At 52.9% G+C, this 20,552-nt stretch overlaps 6 protein-coding genes across 6 annotated transcripts; 4 read left to right on the top strand and 2 right to left on the bottom strand.

The window, feature by feature from the left end:
• Positions 1-318: 318 nt before the first annotated feature.
• Positions 319-1,884, top strand: J4E85_009245 (uncharacterized protein; the record flags this gene model as incomplete). Its single annotated transcript, XM_051473469.1, has 1 exon — positions 319-1,884. The coding sequence occupies one exon, from the start codon at positions 319-321 to the stop codon at positions 1,882-1,884; it is 1,566 nt and encodes a 521-aa protein (XP_051322674.1).
• Positions 1,885-1,915: 31 nt separating this feature from the next.
• Positions 1,916-2,641, bottom strand: J4E85_009244 (uncharacterized protein; the record flags this gene model as incomplete). The annotated part of the gene is made up of 1 exon (XM_051473468.1): positions 1,916-2,641. The coding sequence occupies one exon, from the start codon at positions 2,639-2,641 to the stop codon at positions 1,916-1,918; it is 726 nt and encodes a 241-aa protein (XP_051322673.1).
• A 1,572-nt stretch (positions 2,642-4,213) lies between these two features.
• J4E85_009243 (uncharacterized protein) lies at positions 4,214-5,173 on the top strand (the record flags this gene model as incomplete). Its single annotated transcript, XM_051473467.1, has 1 exon — positions 4,214-5,173. The coding sequence occupies one exon, from the start codon at positions 4,214-4,216 to the stop codon at positions 5,171-5,173; it is 960 nt and encodes a 319-aa protein (XP_051322672.1).
• Positions 5,174-11,143: 5,970 nt separating this feature from the next.
• On the top strand, positions 11,144-13,057 carry J4E85_009242 (uncharacterized protein; the record flags this gene model as incomplete). The annotated part of the gene is made up of 3 exons (XM_051473466.1): positions 11,144-11,356; positions 11,404-11,761; positions 11,937-13,057. The coding sequence occupies 3 exons, from the start codon at positions 11,144-11,146 to the stop codon at positions 13,055-13,057; spliced, it is 1,692 nt and encodes a 563-aa protein (XP_051322671.1).
• A 1,620-nt stretch (positions 13,058-14,677) lies between these two features.
• J4E85_009241 (uncharacterized protein) lies at positions 14,678-18,431 on the top strand (the record flags this gene model as incomplete). Its single annotated transcript, XM_051473465.1, has 2 exons — positions 14,678-18,152; positions 18,205-18,431. The coding sequence occupies 2 exons, from the start codon at positions 14,678-14,680 to the stop codon at positions 18,429-18,431; spliced, it is 3,702 nt and encodes a 1,233-aa protein (XP_051322670.1).
• A 1,047-nt stretch (positions 18,432-19,478) lies between these two features.
• On the bottom strand, positions 19,479-19,968 carry J4E85_009240 (uncharacterized protein; the record flags this gene model as incomplete). The annotated part of the gene is made up of 2 exons (XM_051473464.1): positions 19,479-19,500; positions 19,619-19,968. 2 exons carry the CDS (start codon positions 19,966-19,968, stop codon positions 19,479-19,481), a joined length of 372 nt encoding a protein of 123 aa, XP_051322669.1.
• Positions 19,969-20,552: the final 584 nt, after the last annotated feature.

Below are 20,552 nucleotides of genomic sequence, written 5' to 3'. Positions count from 1 at the left end.
CTCGCCCGCTATCGTATCGCGATGCAGACACTAACCATTCCTGCCTCTGTCAATAAACGTAAGCAAGCCTGCAAGAGCTGCCGACAGCGCAAGAAAAGATGCGATGTAAGCCCATAACCGTCCACGCATATCAGCTAGGGGCTGATGATAGGGTGCTTACCACAGGCAGAGCACCCAAGTTGCTCGTTGTGCAGCAAGTTGAATATCAAGTGCGACTACATTGTCACGACTACAAACCGAGACTATGACACGTCATCAACGAGCCGAACGGAGCATCATGTATCGGCATCGCCGGCTCGAGCGCAAGGCTCTGATACCATGCCGATTGAGTCACTAGACTTCATGCAGTTCTCAGGCATGAACTTCGATCTTTCCAGCTCCACTATCTCAGAACCTGTAGTATCTCGCCCACACTACCCCACCCCGTCATCTACCGCAGAACATTCCGCCAGTACGCTAGACTTGGATATATTGGAGAGCTTACAGTTGCCCCCACGACATGTGATCCTCCAACTCGGCGAACTCTTCTTCGAACATCTGTACCACATGTTCCCTTGCTTCCACAGGAAGAGCTTCCTGGCAAAGGTTGAATGTGGCGATATGGAGAAAGATGCACCACTTCTCTTATACGCCATGTGCTGCGTAACAGCTAGGTATCATCCAGACGCCTCAATCCGAAAGCGCTCGAAAGACTGGTACGAACAAGCACGTTTCTCCTACGATCTGACACGGCGAAGACCAGACCCGGCTGTCCGCACAATACAGGCCGTACTGCTCCTTGTGTTCCACGCTTGGACTATTGGCGACTACTCTGCTAGCTGGCTCTTCTTGGGGAAAGCCTGGAGGCAGGCTGTCGTGCTCGGCTTGAACCGTATGGATGCCAGCCACCACCTCTCTGATACAATACCCATCAACGAATACTCATGTGCTTCTGATAATATCAACCGCGAGTCAGCACTAGAGCGAGAAGAATCCCGACGAGCACTTTGGCTACTATTCATCATGGATCGAATGCATGCATGGCCGACGGGCTGGGCCCATGCTATACCAGAGATACAATTCAAGGTCGATATCCCGGTTGCTGAAGCAATATTCCAGGGCATGAGTCCTGAACTGAGAGATAACTACATCACTAACATACCGTTCACGAGAAACCTGTCGCGTCTCGTAAACGCCGTGTCGGTTGTTAAGGACTCTCCCAACGTCTTTCACTATGTGATTGTAGCACACGTCCTGCTTGGCCGGGTCTCTGAACTGTTGTGTTCTCTACACACCTCTCCAGACAGCCCTGAGTATGCTGAAGATTGTACCGAATTAGACGACATGATTGTCAAGCTTAATCTCAGCCTCCCGCGCACAGCAAGTTCGATTCTGAAAGCGTTACCAGCTGATCGTGGTCATGTCGCATGGCTACACATCATCCTGAACACCATGACAATCCTCCTACATTACCGACGTGAGACGCATGTTTCAATCGAGGAGTCGGCTTCGCAGTTCACACTTGCTGTGATAGCGGCTCAGAACATCGCGCAGATCGTCAAAGACGCGTCGCGTATATCCATCGACCTTCTGCTCTCTGCACACATCGGATCGTCGCTGTATGTTGCAGCATGCGTGCTCGTTATTCAGTGGCGCGTCACCGGCGACAGTAGCTTCAAAGAGGACGTGGACTTGATTGCACTTCTATTCGGACGCATGGATGAAGTGTTCAGCTTTCTGGGGTTGAAGTTCAAGATCGCGCTTGAGCATGACGTGCAGAAAAGTCCGGAAGAGCTACAGAGTCTGCGGAAGCGGGGATTAGAGGGTGTGTTGGTTGACTGCACCAAGTGGACTCACGTCAAAGAAGAAGTCGAGAGAAGGGGATTGAACCTCGATTTGTCATGAAGCATGCTGGGTACAGCTGGGCTCAAGCCTTTTACTCGGTACCGACCAACAACCGCCCGCCATCGCTATTCACCTGCGTTCCATTTGCGAACCGATCCTTCATGACCCAGCCATATGCCTCCGCTATATCTTCCGGGCGTCCTAACTCCCCCGTCAGGCTGCTCCCCTTCTTCATCTTCTCCATCATCTCAGGGGAAGCGCTTTTGAAGAAATCCTGGAACAACTCTGTTTGGATCGCGCCGGGGTGGACGATATTCGTGCGAATGGGAGCCATGTCCACCGCCAGACCGCGCGTCAATCCCTCAATTGCGGCGCCGACCGCTGCGCCTAGTGTCCAGTTCGGCATTGGACGATGTGTGTTTGTGCCCCCAGTAAGCGTGATGGAGCTATTGGAGCTTTTGGGCATGTAATCGCCCGTCGTAATCAGCTTGGCCAAGGCACACGGGGCGAGAAAGCGAACTGTGAAGCCTTCCATCAAGGTCTTCACATCAATCTCCGCAACTTTGGGCAGCGAGAGCGGATTGCCGGCTGTGAAAGCGATATGATCGATCTTCTTCTCGCCGCCCTCGGTCACTTTGTCCAGCATAGCCTTCAAGTTGAACTCCAAGTTCTCTTTATCCACAAGGTCGACGGCGATGCCTGCTACATTGGAGGCTGGCATGCTTGGGTACAGAGATCGCAGCATCTCGACTTTTTTGTCGACTTTGGTTTGGCCAGATCCAGAGATTGTTACGAGTGCGCCGGATGCGAGGGCCATGTTGGCGATGGCATAGCCGATCCCTGAAGTGCCGCCGAAGACAAGGACGTGGGCGTTTGCGAGGCGATTTTGGTGAGCCATTGGAGAAGATGAAAGGCTTTCGGAAATGTCTTGGTAGGTGTCTGACTAAGGTTGCAGCAGATACAAGAGTGGAAACTTGTGCTGGAATTCAAACATTGACATGATTGTCGCCTTTATATGTCGTATCTCCATGGTCCTTGAGCGGCCTCAAGCCCACTGGCGGCGGCAAAGAGAGGGGACTAACTTCGGTCCGCTACAGAAGTTCATGCCGGTCTGACGGGGACTGGCGGGCTCGGACGTAGTATTGCGGCCTCGAAATCAACAACGGAACTGGTGACAAGGCGGGCTGGCGGTGACGCTAAGGCACGAGCGGTGCGGCGGGGCATTCGGACCACTTGCGCCACGCCTTGCATCATCACGCCCGACGAGCGGCTTCGCCAAACCTACTCCTACCTTCTGCAATCCTACAGGAGTCACAAGGCCATCTCCATCCAAACGTCGTCGCTCAATTCATGATCAGGTCACGTGACTCTGCCGCTCCCGACACGCATTTACCCAAGATTACCTAGGTAGCGTCGCGAAGCGATGTGCCACTTGTCGCCTTTTCGTCTCTGACCAACATCCTTTGGACGATCCTCCGCGTATCCGTCCACATATTTAGTACCTTCCTGTTCCATGAAGCTTACATTTCAATACGCCCCGAGCTAGGCGAAAATTGACGCCCAGGTGGCTTCCGGAATCCTGCGTAGACGTCTCGACTCTCCAGCACGGCGCTTTCACTGGACCCTGATACCGCCACGAACTATAGAGCCGCATCTATTTCCAATTTTTGCGTTAGCACGAGAGCGCGTCGACACTCTAACATCGCGTGCAGTATGCATGATCTAACCAGCATCCGGATCCGTTGCGAAGGAATTTGTTGAAAGGCCCCCCATCCTCATCATCCAGGAAAGCTCGATTGGTGCGTTGAACTCTCAATATAGCCGGATAACTACGCAACGCGACGCGACGTGTCTTGCTGGGGTCCTAGGGTGCCAACGAGTAGATCGAACGCTCCTCAAAGCGCCGAAGAGATGGAGGAACAAACGCGTACTCAGGAAGTGTGCAGAACAAATCCATCTACTTGTAGATTCTTTACTTGACGTTCGACACCAAGGCTGACATTGCCGGGTCGGTCCGCGACCCATTCGTGCATTCACCACATCCACCAACCGCATCCCAATTTCTCCCACCTGCCAGAAGCTATATACTTCGCTTACAATCCTGCCAATTACAAGAACGCGCCATCAGGCCTCACAATAATGCCAAGGTATACGCCCCGATCTAGTCCAGGGTCGAGTACAACTTAGCGGGATGAAGCGAAGGAACAGTCCACGATGCTTCGCCAAATACCTGCATATCATGTATGTGACAAACCAGCCGAGATTTACAAACTAATCACGAAGGCTCTAGGTTACACCACTGGGATACGTATAAAGCCTCAGACAGTCATCCCGCTGCAGCTTTCAGCACCCTTCTCCAAAACTCATCAACCGCACGTATTGTCCGAGCATGAAGTTGTCTTATATCCAACTGCTCCTCGGGGCCTTCTCTACTTGCCTTGCATCACCCCATCCGAAGATCGGAGAGGAGACCAGTTCTCTGCACTCAAGCGCCGTAGCGTCGAGGACTGCGCCAAAATGGATCAAGATTGACGATACCGCGAGGATCAATAACGTCATCACTGTAACATCATCTTCGGGTCTTTCAGCCGCCAACGATGGTCTTTACATCGTGCGCCCAACCGGTCAGATCCAGCGGTACATCAACAGCGCTTGGACAACCGTCGACAACTACGAGCAGACCTACCAGATCGCCGGCGCTAACGGAAACCTTTGGCAGAGGCACCTCGATGGTGGTACATTCCGCTGGCTGGGTCAGCCTGGAGAGTGGGAATCGACGAGTGGTACAGACACGAGTGTCTACAACATCGTTGCCGCGGGTGATCAGCTCTTTGCACAACGAAAAGACGGCTCCGTCGCACGCTTGTCTGACGGCGCTTGGGTTACCATCGACCAGCCTCCCATCACAGATAGTTCCAGCTCGACCCAGATCCTGTTCGACGATGAACTCACAATGTGGAATCGTCTCTACAACGGCACCATCGTACGCACGCCAGCGCCCTACAACGCCGGTCAATGGAAGATTGTCGACAGCACTTACACTGCCAAATTGGCCGTGGGAGGTAACAACGTCTACAGATGGGATAGCAGCGCGAACCATGTTCTCAAGATGAATGCGACAGGAGGGTGGACTCTGATCGACAGCGGCAGAGTGGTCAACAACATTTATGCGGCCGGAGACTATCTGTATGTTGAGCTTCTGGACGGAAGTTACTCGCGGTACTCAGGAACACCAATGGCTTGGGAGACGATTGACCAAAGGGCTTCCAGAGGTGAGGTGGCTGGCGATCGCAAGGGCGGCCTTTGGCGCTTGATGGGTGGTGGTCAGATTTGGGAGATGGTGGTTTGAAGGCGACGAAGCGCTTTCGTCACTAGTTCGAGATTTCATTACTGCTTTTAGAGAATACAAATACGTTTCTAGTGGTATTTCCAAATCGCAAACCCCGTTTAGCAGCAGACATCATCGCGGCGATGTACAAGACGAGAGAGCCACGTCACTTCGTATGCCTCAACGTGGTTTCATTGTGAACGCAAGCTACCGAATCGGATATATGTAGTCCACCTGCGGCTACATACTGGATAGTACGCGGGTTCTGTATAATGTTAATTATCTTGCAAAGACAGCCGAATACGGCCCAAGAAGCAGCTCACCGCAGGACTACTTCCACCTTCCTTCCGTCCGACTTGACGAGTTGTTCTTAAAGGAATTCGACACCCGCACTCAGATCTTTATCAAGGAGCCTCGCATAAGTACCGAAGTGAACGCGTTCTATGCCTTGTAGCGACCTACAGGCCTAAATAAGCCAGTTGTGTTGAGGGGGGTCAATGCTATTGTCATTGGATGTACCTCGCGATAGCAGACAAGCAACACCGCTTGCGTAGAAAGAAACTCTCTCACATAGCCTCTAGCTCCCGGCGGCAAGTTTCTCAACCAGGCCATGAGCCTGGCTGGAGTGGTAAACTCGAGGACTGCGGAACGATAGGGCATGACGGCTGTCTCCGCGTAGACCTGGCGACATGTAGACGGTATGCGGAATCGAACGTGCACTTCAGAGCTCGTGATACAGCGGGAGTAGTGCTGAGGAGACGGAATTGGCGTGGTAGTCTTGTCGACGTGGAATCGCACATCATCGAATACGTATTCGAAGACTTGATTGCGAAGTTCGGCAGGAAGTCGCAGTAGTGGTGAGTCGCGGGCGTTGGCCGCAGTGCTGATATACGAAGTCAGTGTCCATCTTATACTTGTCTGGCAACCGGGTTGAGGCTTACTTGTGAGCTAGATCTTCAGTCATGTCGAGGCAACCCTAGAGTTGACGAATACAGAGTGTTAACCAGATGTAGAAATACATGGGATAAGTTGCCCTAGAGGTTACCTAGCGGAGTCAAAGCGTTTTGAGGCGCGCTTGCGGTTCGCGTTTGCGCCGGAACATACCTATATTGTGCGCACGTCATTGCTTTATTTACCCTACCTGCACAGGTACAGTTACCTCTGTATTCGCTTACATGTCATTGAATATACCTTCAGAAACGCCTGAGGAAGCGATGAATGCACCTAGGCGTTTGATCTACTCATAATTCTGGGCTACGTAGATTATTGTAGACATATGAGGGCTTTATTAACATATAGTTTTGGGCTGAATAAACTATCGTAGACATATGAGCGCTTTACCAACCTCTAGTTCTGGGCCGAAAAAATCAACGTAGACATATGAGCGCTTCATTGACCTACAGTGCTGGGCTCATTACATCATAGTAGGCGCCAGACGCCGATGTTGTCGAAGTGCACTCCCTCGTTTTGTCAACCTATCACGACTGTTCAATCCAAATGTGACGTCCTGAATGTCGAAAAGCTTAAGATCTAGCTTGTAGTACAAGTTGTAGCGGCTGTATCGGGAGATAGAGAATTCACCTTCACCAAGTTGTTTGTCGTTATGGAGCGGTGATGACGTTTCCGGCGACATTCACTACTAACGTGACTCCACGCTAGCGGCTTGGCCAAAGCCGGAGCTTCTACCTGATAACGCTTGCCCTCACCTTCTCTCCTCCTTCAACGTCCCGCCTGCGTCCCTCGCCACGCAAATGCGCCCAATTATTGGAGAGCGCGACATCTCACGCAGACCATCACGGACCGACACAAATAGTAAGCCCAGCTCTCAGTCCCAAAATCCTCAGCTTCACTGACATCGCCACCAGTTCTGAGCAAGGTCTGACAACCCGAAACGTCAAATTGCACGCTACACTAATCATCCGCGACGAGCGGTCTCTTTGTCAGGAGCGTCCGCCCTGCAAGTACGAGCTGGCTTGTACTTGGCCTCTCTAGGGCACTCAGAGTGACACTGTTCGCACGCTGGCCGTGGCAGAACAGCTGTCGAGGTTATACTGCGACTGTCGCAGGTCGACTTGCGTTCACTCACCTCCCGCTTCGTTGTACGCACGAAACACATTTTCGATAGTATCGGGAAGATAGCGCTCTCCGAACTATCATCATACACGTGCGGGCACCTGTATGACAATTCTGGATAGACGACTTCGCATGCCAGACGCCCCATCTGGTGATATGTAACGCCTATCATTACATGTCATGGATTGGAGGACTCACGCGTCCGGGCGCGTGACCTCTGGGCCACACCGGAGGATGGGTCCCGCTTGCTAGTCTTGTATTCCGGGATTAGTAAGGAGTTATGCCCCCATCTGAACACTGTACAGGTGCGCAGTCAACCTACAGTCCCTGTTCAGGATATCCACTCTCTCGGTGGTCTCCTCGCTAGATCGCTCCCGGGTGATTTAGTGACGCGTCAACGGCGTGTCATGGGATGCGAGGCAGTGTCTCTACCCACTTGGATATACAGGATCAACCGAGCTCGAACCGCATTTCGAGTGTCTTCCTGGTAAGGTACTTCGTATGAGCGCTGGATCGTTCGCGAACTCTGCCTTAGCCGATCAGAGATCTACTTTTTCATTGAGTCTTGGCCTTGACGGCGAGGCTTGAGGAAGGAGTCGCTAGTAGGACATGAAAGTAGGGATACAGGTGTTCATGTTAGTATGATAAGATGACGATATTGCTGACCGCAGGAAGTTCTGAGCTGGATTCTTTGCCATTATACTCTAATCACTACTATCGTCTCCGTCTCGTCTACCCCAAGACTTCTCATAGCCAGCCGCTAATGTCGAATCTACAAGCCCAACAACTCTAATACTTCGTTTAAGCTTATCCTGCCTGGTATCTCTCTGATGCCTTCGCCAGGTGTCGCGCACATCCCGTGCTCTTTTCACCAGACCATTACTATTCCTATTATCCTCTTCATTAGGCAGTCTTTCATTATGTGCCTCTTCCACCCACGTTTTACTAGCCAGATATGGTGAGGAACCCACCGATTGAGACCTCGGAATTTGCGACGCATGTACTGGAAGCGGAGGTGGGAATTCGAGCGCGGTTGGAGAAGTCGGCGGAGATGAATTGTACCAGGATGACCTGCGCCAGGGGTAGTCGGACACTGCGCTCGACTTTTGTCGTTCGTGCTCACTTGGAAGAGCGTCGCAGCTATTTGTCGCTTCGGAATGCGATGTTGTAGCCGAAGACAGGCGGACCAACGCAAAACCTCTGGGGAGCCGGAACAGAACGCTGCGGTATCCTTGAGAAGAGGAATCAGAGGCTGTTCTTTGCGAGATATGAGAAGGCTTTTCGGTCTCTGTATGTTCGATAGATCCAGCGCGTGACTTGTTGGTCCCCTGGCCCTTAGCTCGGGACGGAACGCTTGAAACAGATTTCTGATGGGGAGTGGTAGATCCTTTGGTAAAGCGCGGGGCTGTCCCTTCATTGACGGATGGTTGTTGGTCTTCTCGATCAATGTGCTGGAGTGGTGTCCAAAGGCTCCTCTTTTTGCTTTTCCTGCGCATATTCGAAGTCTTTCTTCCCGCCGGCTGCTCTGACATCGACTTGTAGGTTCTCGATCGGAACTTTGGAATTGGTATGCAGCCGCACATAGACAACCCCGTTGAGGTGACATTCCGAACGCTGCTTCGAGGTCGAAGAGCTCTGCATTCATAGTATTGGTCCGCCAGCACACCATGATAGTCTTGCGAGAAGCCCAGAAGTAGCAACTTATCGCTCAGCTCTTCATCTTCGCATTCGTCATCCAACAACGGGCTCGCGCGGTACAATGGTGGTAATTTCTTCCCTCGTAGTGCTGGAGATATTCGCATAGTGCTGTCTTCATCCGGAGTGGCAGACCAGTATTCGCATCCAGTCTTTGTCTCTCTCGGCCACATTATGCCCAACGATACGTATGCTTTCGCTCTGCGTGAATCGTTTGATGTTTGGTATATGACATCTGCGAATGGTTCTGAAAAGGTGGGAGAGATAAGAGTGTCTAGGGCCTTTCCATGCGACGAAGATCTCGACAGTTTGCGTGTTGGTTGGTCAGATGCAGGGTCCGAATATTGACGTACAGGTCGCAATGGTGCAGGCTTAAAGTCGCTTGTCTCAGCCGACCAGGACCAAGACTCTGTCCGTATGCTGCCAACACTGGGAGACGGCTCTGGTATTAGTGGGGAGCATTCGCGGATCGCAGAGACCGGAACCGGCTGAGCAGATGGGATGGAATCCCATTCGGTGGGCGCTATCCATGGAGTGAAGTTGACATCGGTGTCCATTTGCTTCGGCGGTGATGGCATGATTAGAGGGTAAAGTGTCTGACTACCTGGAGTCAATGGCGAGACGTCGCTCAACGTGCTTGGATTTGGCGGTACGGATCGAATGAAGGACTTGAAGGATCCCACGGTTCGCTCCATGCTTTCGGGCGGTGATGACCTCAAGGTATGATGCTTCAAGGATACCTAGGTAGATGCGCTCCTCCGTCCTGGACCGTCGCGAGCAGGTACAAGTTGTTGGAACACACTCCTTACTTGCGCACTCCGAAGTGCTTCCAGAAGTTGACAAACAAAGAAGAGCGCCATCAAGAGCTGCACGTGGCGATCAACAGGAACGGATCGCTTAGGGGTGCCCTATCGCAAAACAAAAGTCAATAACTTTTCTATTTTGGAGCCTACGGAATGAATGCGGCCCCGCATTGGCCCAAGCAAGATCTGTACACAGCTGCTAGTAGAGAAGCTCATTGCGAACATCCACTTTGTTTCTTCTCAGTGAGGTGCTTAGGCATCTGGAGGCCGGGTTTCCCAAGTTCGCGATTCCACATGTCGGCACCTGGAGGACAGGCAGTCACAGCTAAGCGCTAGCTCCCAAAGAGGACAATGTGTTGTGCAAGCACCAGTCCGAACCGTTGAACTGCATGATGGGTGATGTTGCATGAAAGCAGTCTGTTGATTGAAGAGGGTGGGACGCATGCATCATGTCAATTCGCGTATTCCAGCAACGCCAAGCCTCTTCGCCGGATCCGTGACTAGCGCTCAACCATCTCCAGCCCTGAGGCGCGGCCATCTGATCAACAACTGTAAGCTGCACGACATCTCAATCGACAATCATACTCTACATCATGTACAATCTCCACACTCATATCGCCGTGATTGATAATATGAGACTTATTTTTCAGGCAACCACGTCGTCATTGCTCTCGTCGGAGAGACTCGAAAACGCCCCAGTTCAGATTGGCCTAGAGCCGGATGAACAACTCCCCGCACACCTGGGCAGCGTTGGATGTGGCAGCCCATCAGCATCGCATGCACGCTAAACATACTTGCTCCAAAACGCCATATCGCGTCTTGTGCCCGATCTGAAAGGTTTGCTGTCTAGTCTGATTGGTTCCAACAGCGATTTCCTGATTTCGGCCGCGCCTTTGAGTGCCACCGTAAGCCAAAGTCTTGCTCTGCACCGACCACGTTTTCGCGACACCTCATACTAGGGAAAAACTAAACAGGTCTGCAGACTACATTGACCCAAAACCTTGCAAAGGAGGCGACCTAAAGTCAAAGTAGGCTCCAGGCTGTTCAGTTTTTCCCTAGGTTGGCGTGGCGGTATTGTAAGGTGATGGAGCAATGTGGTTAGTGCGATGGCTTGAGGCTGAAGTAAGATGTCCGGTCGAAAGATGTTACACTGCAATGTTGTCCCGAGGGGGGTGTGTAAAGACTCCTGCGCTCTGACTCTGCGCCGGTCAAATGGTATCTTCGTCCGTTATGTCGTATAATCACGGCATGCAGCAAGTATATCTAGACTGACAGTCGTGCCCAAAGTGACGATCAGCCAGACAAAATCTAATTAGCATCATCGTCACGAGTCGTTCAACTCGCAGCTATCTCAGCCTCACATCCACCTCATATTATTGGGCCGCCTTCCTTCGCAGTACTGCGCAGCAACTAGCATATCATGGCGACACCTTCATCACTGTCCGTCCAGGACGAACTAAAACCCGATATACTTCGCACAGAGCCCTTGAGCGATTCAGTGTCTGATAGGCTCAAAGCTCCTGAACCTGAGAAATTCAAGCCTGGCTGGCGCTTTCTGGCTGCCTTTGGCAGTCTCTGTATCATCACACTCATGGCCGCACTGGATGCCACTTCAATCTCGGTGGCGCTACCAGTATGTTTATGATATCTAGTACGCACTATTGTGCTAATACACAGCAGATTATGGCCAAAGCACTACACGGATCTGCCATTGAAGCTTTCTGGAGCGGAACATCTTTCCTGTTAACATCAACCGTCTTCCAGCCCGTTCTCGGATCATTCTCGCACATCTTTGGGCGCAAAGCACTGATCTACATCAGTCTGGGGTTCTTTCTAGCTGGCTCAATTATCCCCGCCGTGGCCGACAGCTTCACCGTCATCTTAGTCGGTCGATCCATTCAGGGAATTGGTGGTGGCGGTATCATCTGCTTGACAGAGATGGTCGTAGTCGATACTGTACCGCTCCGTGAGCGGGGAAAGTGGTTCAGCTTCTTCGGAGCTATGTGGTCCATCGGCACGGTGGCAGGACCTCTTCTCGGTAAGTGGCACATACCAGGACGTCAACCTGGGCAAAACATAAAACACCCTAGAGCCTACGTCGACGTTAGGTAACCCACTTTGCATATTCTTATCCCGATGTAGTCTCTAGACCTGTTCATTCTTCTCCTTATATTAGGCGCTAGATCTAAGTAGTCTGTACTAACAACGTCTAGGCGGCGGCTTCGCCCAGAATGTGTCCTGGCGATGGATATTCTGGATCAACTTGCCATTCCTCGGGCTTGGTGCTGCCTTGATTACGGTGTTTCTCAAGCTCAACCAGAAACATGGCTCCTTTCTGGCGAAGCTTCGAGAGGTCGACTGGGTTGGTATGGTGCTATTTCTTGCCTCAACGACTGGCTTCCTGATTCCAGTCACCTGGGGAGGAGTGCAGTATGCCTGGGACTCGTGGCGTACTCTCGTGCCCCTGATCGTCTGTGCCATCGGTATGATCGCCTTCGTTGTGTATATTGAGTACTTCGCCGCCAACCCCCTCATCCGCACCTCGGTATTCAAGAACATGTCCGCTGCCATTCTGTACGTGTCGACGGTCATCCACGGCATCATACTGTGGGCCCTCCTTTACTACATGCCACTCTACTTCGAAGCTGTCAAAGGCTTCGGTCCGATCCTTGCCGGAGTGGCCATGTTTCCGTGGACATTCACTGTGGCGCCAGCTTCAGTCGCAACGGGTATTGCAATCGCAGTCACGGGACAATATCGATGGGCAAACCGCGCTGGATGGTTCCTCGCCACACTCGGCATGGGCCTCCTCATCATTCTCAAGCCGAACACATCTACAGTGTCTTGGATCTTTCTCAATCTGGTCGGCGGTGTTGGAACGGGCATTTTGTTCCCTGCCATGGCTCTGGCCGTACAGGCTTCAGCGACGGCCAAAGACCAGGCCTACGCCGCGAACATGTTCTCCTTCTTCCGTGCCTTTGGGCAGACGCTCGGTGTTGCCATTGGGGGCGTCATCTTCCAGAACCAGATGAAGAAGAAAATGCTTACGTTCCCTCTACTTGCTGATCTGGCGGCGGAATATTCTCGCGATGCGGCTGGGCTAGTGGAGATCATCAAGGAGATGCCTGAGGGAGAGATGAGAGAGCAACTCAGGGAAAGCTACACGGACGCACTCAAGTACATCTGGATCGTCATGTTGGCACTTAGTGCAGTGGCCCTGCTCGGCAGTTGGTTCATCAAGGCTTACGACATGAATGGTGCCATGGACACGGAGAGGGGTTTCGTGGACAAGGACAAGGTTGGGGACGTTGAGAAAGAGCAGCCTGTGATGTAAGAGGCCAGGTGCGGATATGAAGATTCTTGTTTTTTTTCGAAGCATCAGCGCGGCGTTGGAGCTTATCTGGTCGACCAGACACATAATGTTAATCTCATGATACAATAATCTTGAGTATACCTAGCAACGAAATTGATGTTGTCTGTTCTGCAGACGCGCCTCACGTGCGAACTCGCCTCACGATCGCAGTTGAAGAAGGCCTCGAATGTATTTTTGGTGCACAGGCGGGTGAGACTTCGCTCGACCGGGTCAAGCATCAACGGTTGGGTCTCAGGAGCGGCCGGGATGAGTCGTGAAACACGCCGTCGTGCGTCGTGACCGTTGACACCTGGGCAGCGATCCGGGCAAGGGTCTGGATGGCAGACGTGCGTCATCACCAGAACAACTCATCGCGATTATGCCGTCCACCTATCTTATCAACTGAGTTTGACGCAAGTGGCGAGTCAAGTGCCAGAATATAACATGACGGTAGTAAGAGTGACGCAGCAGGAATTACAAATGCCGTTGTATTCAAGCTGTTGGAGGTCGAGGTCTGGCCACCTCAGGCATCAATGCCAAACGCCTAGCAGTCTCGGATGTAAAGAAGAAACGGCGCCGAAGAGGAATATTAGTGAACAAAGCTGTTGTTGAGAACAGTGAAAGACATGCGCGACCATGGCCGCACAAAGGTGATTAAGGATTTGGGTAGCGGGCAAGAACATGGTGCTACCCCAGCCACGATGACGGGAGAGTGCGTCGTCAAGTTGTTAGTTGCACCGCCCTGCAGCGGCTATATAGCGGGCGTTGTGCGGTGCGTCTGCTGGGATAAAGGGGCAGGTCAGATGACGACGGCGCAGCGAGTGACGCGTTTCTTTGCTTTGGCTCCCAACAACAACCACGGTCGTCCAGGACACTCTCGTGAATGCGACGGCGAACACCCTGCAAGCTTGAATTTGAACGTGTTTGTCGTACCGAATCGATATTCAATCGTCGCGGTTCGCACATGCACGCTACTGCAGGCTCAATCTTAGGACCCACTAGCGCACACGGGCTGCCAATCACGCCAGCACTTGGCGGCCTCTCATCAGCGCACAAGCTCCAGCCCCGGGCGCCCCTTCCCTTCGACGCGATTGACGGCTCTTCTGACAACTCTCCCAAAAAGCAGTGCCACACGGGAAGCCGGCTCCCAGACACCTTCAAGCACGCGCAACCCTCACCTCAGTCATTCGTTTCAGGAAACCAACCAGCAAAGACAGCACCACAGCAGCAACCTGCACCTAATACACCCCCCCGTACCATCACCGTCACATTCACCGTGCGCCAAGCAACGCTCCTCCGGCACTTCCTCATCCGCGAACGCCTGCATCGCAAGAGCGACCGACTCTCGCCCTCCTCGTTCCTGCCGTCCATAATCGATTCCGGAGACCATTGCGCGCCCTTGCGAGGCTAATTGACAGCTTCACTGGAACCAGCCTACCGGATCCAGCGATCGCGACGACCCTGAGCAAACCGCACCTGCCTCCCCGCCCACCGACACCCGCTCCCATGCCTAACGTGGCCATCCCTTCTTCATAACAGTCGCCTCCGACACTCGCACCCCCGACACTATTCTTCCCATCGACCTTGCTACCCACCGCTGCCATGAAGGAGTCATTCGCTGCCCTTCTGCGCACGGCGGCCGGCAAGCTCACCCTTTCGCTGCTCGTGGCTTCGCAAGCCGCGGCCTATAATTTCAAACCCGTCCCAAATCCCAACCTCAACCTCGACGATTTAGGCCGGATAGCCTTCGCTGGAGATTTCGATTCGATATCGCTTTACCAGTATGAAGGCCAAAATCAGAACACTCCCGCTACTGGAGGAGCTCTCCTAGCACGCTACCCCAACGGCGTCTTTGCAACGATCAACACCACAGATGCCGACATCAAGGCCATGTGCGCGCTCCAGGTCAATGGCGCGGAACGAGTCGTGTTCGCAGGCAACTTTACTAGTGTTGGCGATCTTCGCACTCCTGGAGGCATCGCGCTGCTCGACCCCAACAACGGCAATGTCACTCCACTCGAAGGACTTACTGGATCGGTCAACGCGCTCTACTGTGATAGAGATGGCGGTCAGGTCTACGTGGGAGGAAGTCTAGAAGGTGCGAACTCGTCCAACGCTCTAGTATGGAAGAACGGCTGGGAAGACCTTTCGTTCAATGGCTTCAATGGCCCCATTCACTCCATCATCCGGTCCAACGAGAACATAATTTTTGGAGGAGAGTTCAACGGTCTCGGAGGAGGCAATGCGTCGATTGTGTCGAGCGAAAACAACACGCAGGTCATCCCCATCGCTACCGCAGACATATCCGCCCAGACAAGCTCCGGCCAGAACGGCCTCTCAGACCCCAAGAACATCGCATGCAAAGCCGACTTTTCCACGCAAGGCGCTGGCTCGACATGGCTGCTCGCCGATCGATCGCCCGGATTCTGGAAGGCCGACTTTGGCTTCGGTTTCGAGCCAACAAGCATGAAGCTCTACAACACGGACTTCGAGGGCCGTGGTAGCAAGACTTTCCGCTTCACTGCACTTCCAGACGGCGGTATCTTGAACCTGACCTTCACTGACCCCGGAACCGGACAAAAGCGCTTTTGCGACGCCACATGCCCCCTGCCCGAGGGCAACACCACTGCGCAGGACTTCTCCTTCGTCAACGTCGTTGGTATGAATGCTTTCAGGATCGACGTCTCGGAATGGTACGGTCAGGGTGGTGGTCTTAACGGTATCCAGCTGTTCCAGGACGCCATGTACTCCTATGCAGTCAACGACTTCAACGAGCCCAAGAACTGTGGTTCAACCACGTCAGGGTCAGAAGCAACCTCTACCGGCTCTTGGCAGGTCTCTCCGTCACACGACAGCTCCTCCAGGTATCTCACCACATCTCTGCAGGGCACACCCATCGACACTGAGTCGACCAGCGTCACCTTCCTGCCCGATATCAAACAGTCTGGCAACTACTCTGTCACCATTTACACGCCTGGATGCCAGGGCGATGGTACTTGCGGCACCCGCGGTCGGGTCAACGTCACAGCACAATTGGGTGGCGAGCCCAACAGCGTTGAGCTTTGGCAGACCAACAACTTTGACAAGTACGACGAGGTCTACAACGGCTTCATCGATGTCACCGATGGCTCCCGTCCACAAGTCATCCTTCGACCTGCAAGCGGACAAGGCCCTGGCCCCTTGACTGTCGTTGCACAGAGGGTGCGCTTCACGCTTCTGAAGGCTACGTCAGGTAACTTGAACGGTCTCTTCGAGTACAAGCCTGGTCAGACCGTAGACGCGGACGACTTTACCAAGTCGGTCATCACTGCCGCCGGAGCCAGCCTCATTCCTAGGGAGAAGGCTTTCGTTACCACTGTCACAACAGGTGACAAGACACTGTATGTCGGCGGATCCTTCAACAGCAGCGACGACCGCAACAACATCTTCGAAGTTCGACAGGGAGATGAAGAACCCAGGGCACTTCCCGGCAAAGGACTCAACAACCAGGTCATGACTATGTTCCACAACGCTAGTACGCTGTACGTCGGTGGTAACTTCACCAACACGGCGGAGAACAACGTAGCAGGCCTTGGCGGAGTGGCTACCTTGAACAACAACCAGTGGCAACCCCTTGGTGCCGGTGTAGATGGTGTCGTCCTGTACTTGGTACCGTTCTCGCTCAACATCACGGCTAATACTCCCGAGGACGTGCTCGCTGTCAGCGGATTCTTCAGCCGGGTCAACGCCTTTGGTAACAACCCCAGCACCAGCGTTAATGACTTTGCAGTCTGGGTGCCATCTCGTGGCAACTGGCTGCACAACCTGGATTTCTACTCTCTAGCCATGTCCGGCAGACTGATGACTTTCGCTGATGTGCCCGGAGGTGAACGCTGGTATGGCGGATCTGTATCATCTGGTGCTCTTCTCGCCAGCGGTACTGCTGAGCTCGAAAGTGGAGATGAACTGTCACTCAGTGCTTTCCCCATCAAGATCCAAGCGCAACAGCAGCAGCAGACCCCTTCTCGTAAGCGAGCCATCGTTCAAGGACAAAACCTCAACACCACTGGAGTCCGTACTGGTACATTCTACAAGGAAAACGGCATGAACAAGACGATCCTCGCTGGACATTTCGCAACCAAGGGCGCAGAGGACCGCAACATCACCAACCTCCTCATCATTGATGGTAACGACTCTGACAAAGTAACCGGCTTTGACGACGAGCTGGATGCCAACTCCACATTTGCGGCTGTCGCTGTATTGGACAATGTCTTGTATGCCGGTGGCATGATCAGCGGACAGCTCAACAACAATCGTGTTGCTGGTGTCGTCGCCTACGACCTAAACAGCAATTCGTTCACGAAGGCTCAGCCCCCACCGCTACAGGGTGTGAACGTTACAGTTAACGCCATCGCTCCACGACCGAAGTCCAAGGACATCTTCGTCGCAGGTCAGTTCCAGTCCGCTGGCGCCTTGAGCTGTGCTGCGGTATGCATCTGGAATACCGAGCGTAGTCAGTGGACTGCACCAGGTAATGGCCTTTCCGGTGACGTCTCGTCGCTCACATGGGTTAGCGACAACAGTCTACTCATTGCGGGCAACCTCACTTCTGGCACCAACCAGACCAAGATCCTGACCTACGACTCATCAAGCAGACAATTCGCAGTCGTCCCCGGTGCTAACGACCTCCCTGGTCCGGTCACTGCTCTAACCATTGCTAACCGTAACGGAGACCAATTCTGGGCCGCTGGTACAGCAAGCGATGGCACTGCGTTCCTGCAGCGATTTGACGGTACCAAGTGGGTGCCTGCCGACGGGGCCATGTTCGGTAGCTCGACCGAAATTCGTGGAATTCAGGTCCTTTCTCTATCCGAAGACCATGGCGAATCCGATATCATCGACCGCAACCAAGATCTCCTTCTTATGGGCCAGCTCAACATTACTTCGTTTGCGGGTAAAACAGCATCTGCCGCGCTTTTCAACGGCACTACACTCACTCCCTTCCTCCTTGCTACCAAGGGCCAAGACGGTTCGACACAAACTGGAAGCCTGTCCTCTGTGTTTGTAGAGAACCCCAACTCATTCTTCAGACAGTCAAGTAAGTCGCAGAAACCATTTCCAGTCTCGGTCTGTATGCTAACGACTCCCAGACAAGCATCTCGCGCTATGGGCCATTGTTCTCATTGGCCTCGCCATCGCTCTCGTCCTCACCTTCCTCCTCGTCGTTATCGGTATCGTTATCGAATGGTTCCGCAAAAAGCAACAGGGCTATTCCCCTGCCCCGACGTCTTACCCTGATCGGTTAGGCAACGTAGGACGTCTGCCGCCGGAGCAGCTGTTCGGAACCCTCTCGGGACCTCGAGCCCCAGCAATCTAGGCGGTTCTGCCACCCCTGCGATTTTGAGTGCCGATAGCGATAGCGTTGCTCCACAAAACACATCCAGTGGCCCTGTAGCTGTCACGACTGATGATAGGGTGACACAAGTCCCTGAAATTCGCATTATAGCCCCATCGACTGATGATGGAGAGACTCCAGTCCCTGATAGTGGCCCTGTAGCCGCCTCGACACCACTCGGAGAAACTGTACAATCGAATGAGACACGCGACAGCCAGGACTATTCAATGGCGGACTTGCTACCGGCCATGTTTCGTATTTCCGATTTCATCAAGACGACGACGAAAGCCTAGTGGGCTGATTGATATATTTAAAGTTGGACCAGGATTGATTTGATACCACGCGGCTAGCGCAGCCCACCATTATTTCCATTGCTTTTTTCTTTCTTCTACACTTCCTCTTGCATTGGTGTTTCCTTTGAATACTTCCATGGAAGAGTTCACGAACGAACGCTTTTCTTTTCTTTATGTCTTGGCGAGCGTGAAGGGCGCGTTGGAGAGATGCAGAGCTGTAATGTGTACTTCTTCAATGGGATTGAAATCGTAATCAGGGCGGCGGTAGTGGCGGAAGGAAAGACGGTGGGTGTGTGCTAGTTCACGCACCAGGAGAACTGGGTTGATGGGGAAGGGGACGGGAAACCGGTGTACATGGACAAAACTTGTAGTCTTCTGGGGATGTACGCATCCCGATGCTATAATATACTCATACTCTAGACATGTTCACCTTCCCTTGAGCTTCGTTCATTGATGTCTAGCTACACACAACAAGTCTACCTGATGACGACGAAATACTACAAAAGCTCCGCTTTCTTGAGAGGTTTCAGAAGAGCTCTCACTGCCTTGTCTTACCAGCAGTGACCCAGACCACCTCTACCTTCGGAGGGCGTTACAATCCTGTGCCAACTAATAGCCTTATAGACCACCTCGGTATCCGCCATCCGTAGGTATACCAAAATTCCCAGCTCCAATCCACCTCGGTATGCGGCAACTCCAGATTGATAAGACTGGACATGCCTTCAAGACGTGGGAATCAACCCCCTCTCAGCATACACCTGTCGACAAACTCGCAGCAACGGAAACCTTGCCCTCGCATGTGAAACGATTCCAGCACTAGTAATATTGCCAACCGTCCCATCACTATCCGCAATCACATACTGATATATCACCAACCTCAACTCTTTCGGCAGACGAAGAAACGCCGACTCCTTTGCGTTCCGCTCAGTGATCTGGTTGGCCGTTTCGTCGAAGAACTTGGCTGGCCACGGCCACTGCGACGCGTCTGGTGGGACGGCGCTGTTGCCTGGAACAGGCACTTGTTCGAAGAATAAGGTTTTTCGGTCGAACTCGTAGTATAGGTAGAGTGACCATCGGGATTCGGCTTCAGAGGGGACTTCTCGGCCGGGATCGATCCATGGTGCCCAGGGTGGGGAGGTGGCTTTTGGTCGCTTGGTTGGGAGGCCGTCGCCGAAGAGGGTGGGCTGCTGGGGGTTGGGGGTTAGATCAGTTGGAATGGACGTCATGGTTGTGGGTTGTGGGTTGTGGATTGTGAATTGAGTGTTTACGTTATATATGTTTGTTCGTCTCCGCCAACTCGCGGCTGAGTAGAAGGGGACTTCTTCTGAGCTTGACATTGCGAATGAAGGGCGGTGCTTGGTGGTGGGTGACAACGGAGGGAGTAGCGATACAGTCATGGGATGATTCGACTCGGATGTAGATCCTCTGTGCGAAACAACGCAGATTTCGAAGGTTGAGTTGTGACTTACAAACGGTGGAAGGCTAGTCCCAAACAGGCAAGGTCACGTTACCATGCACAATCCGAGTGAATAGGTCAAATTGCTTTCACCCTGATGTTCGCATCTGATTTCTACTAGGCTTTGATCTCCTTCGCCTTTTTCTCGAACATCGTCGTCGAGTTCACCACCACAACTTCCATTTCGCGCCCAAAGATCTTGGTAACTTCCTTCTTCACCCTTTCAGTCGTCTCTTCCGTTACTCGATAGTTCCTCCCATAATTAGACATTACGGTGACTCGCTGAACTCCAGGCAGTGGTACGGCAGTCGCGACCGATGTACTCCTGAAGTGTCCGAAGCAACAGGCTGGAAC

Source organism: Alternaria conjuncta, assembly GCF_024043145.1.
Source record: "Alternaria conjuncta strain BMP 0040 chromosome Unknown scaffold_16, whole genome shotgun sequence".
Taxonomy (NCBI): Eukaryota; Fungi; Ascomycota; class Dothideomycetes; order Pleosporales; family Pleosporaceae; genus Alternaria; species Alternaria conjuncta.
Note: the sequence above shows the minus strand (reverse complement) of the source record. Positions and strands in the feature narration are given on the sequence as shown.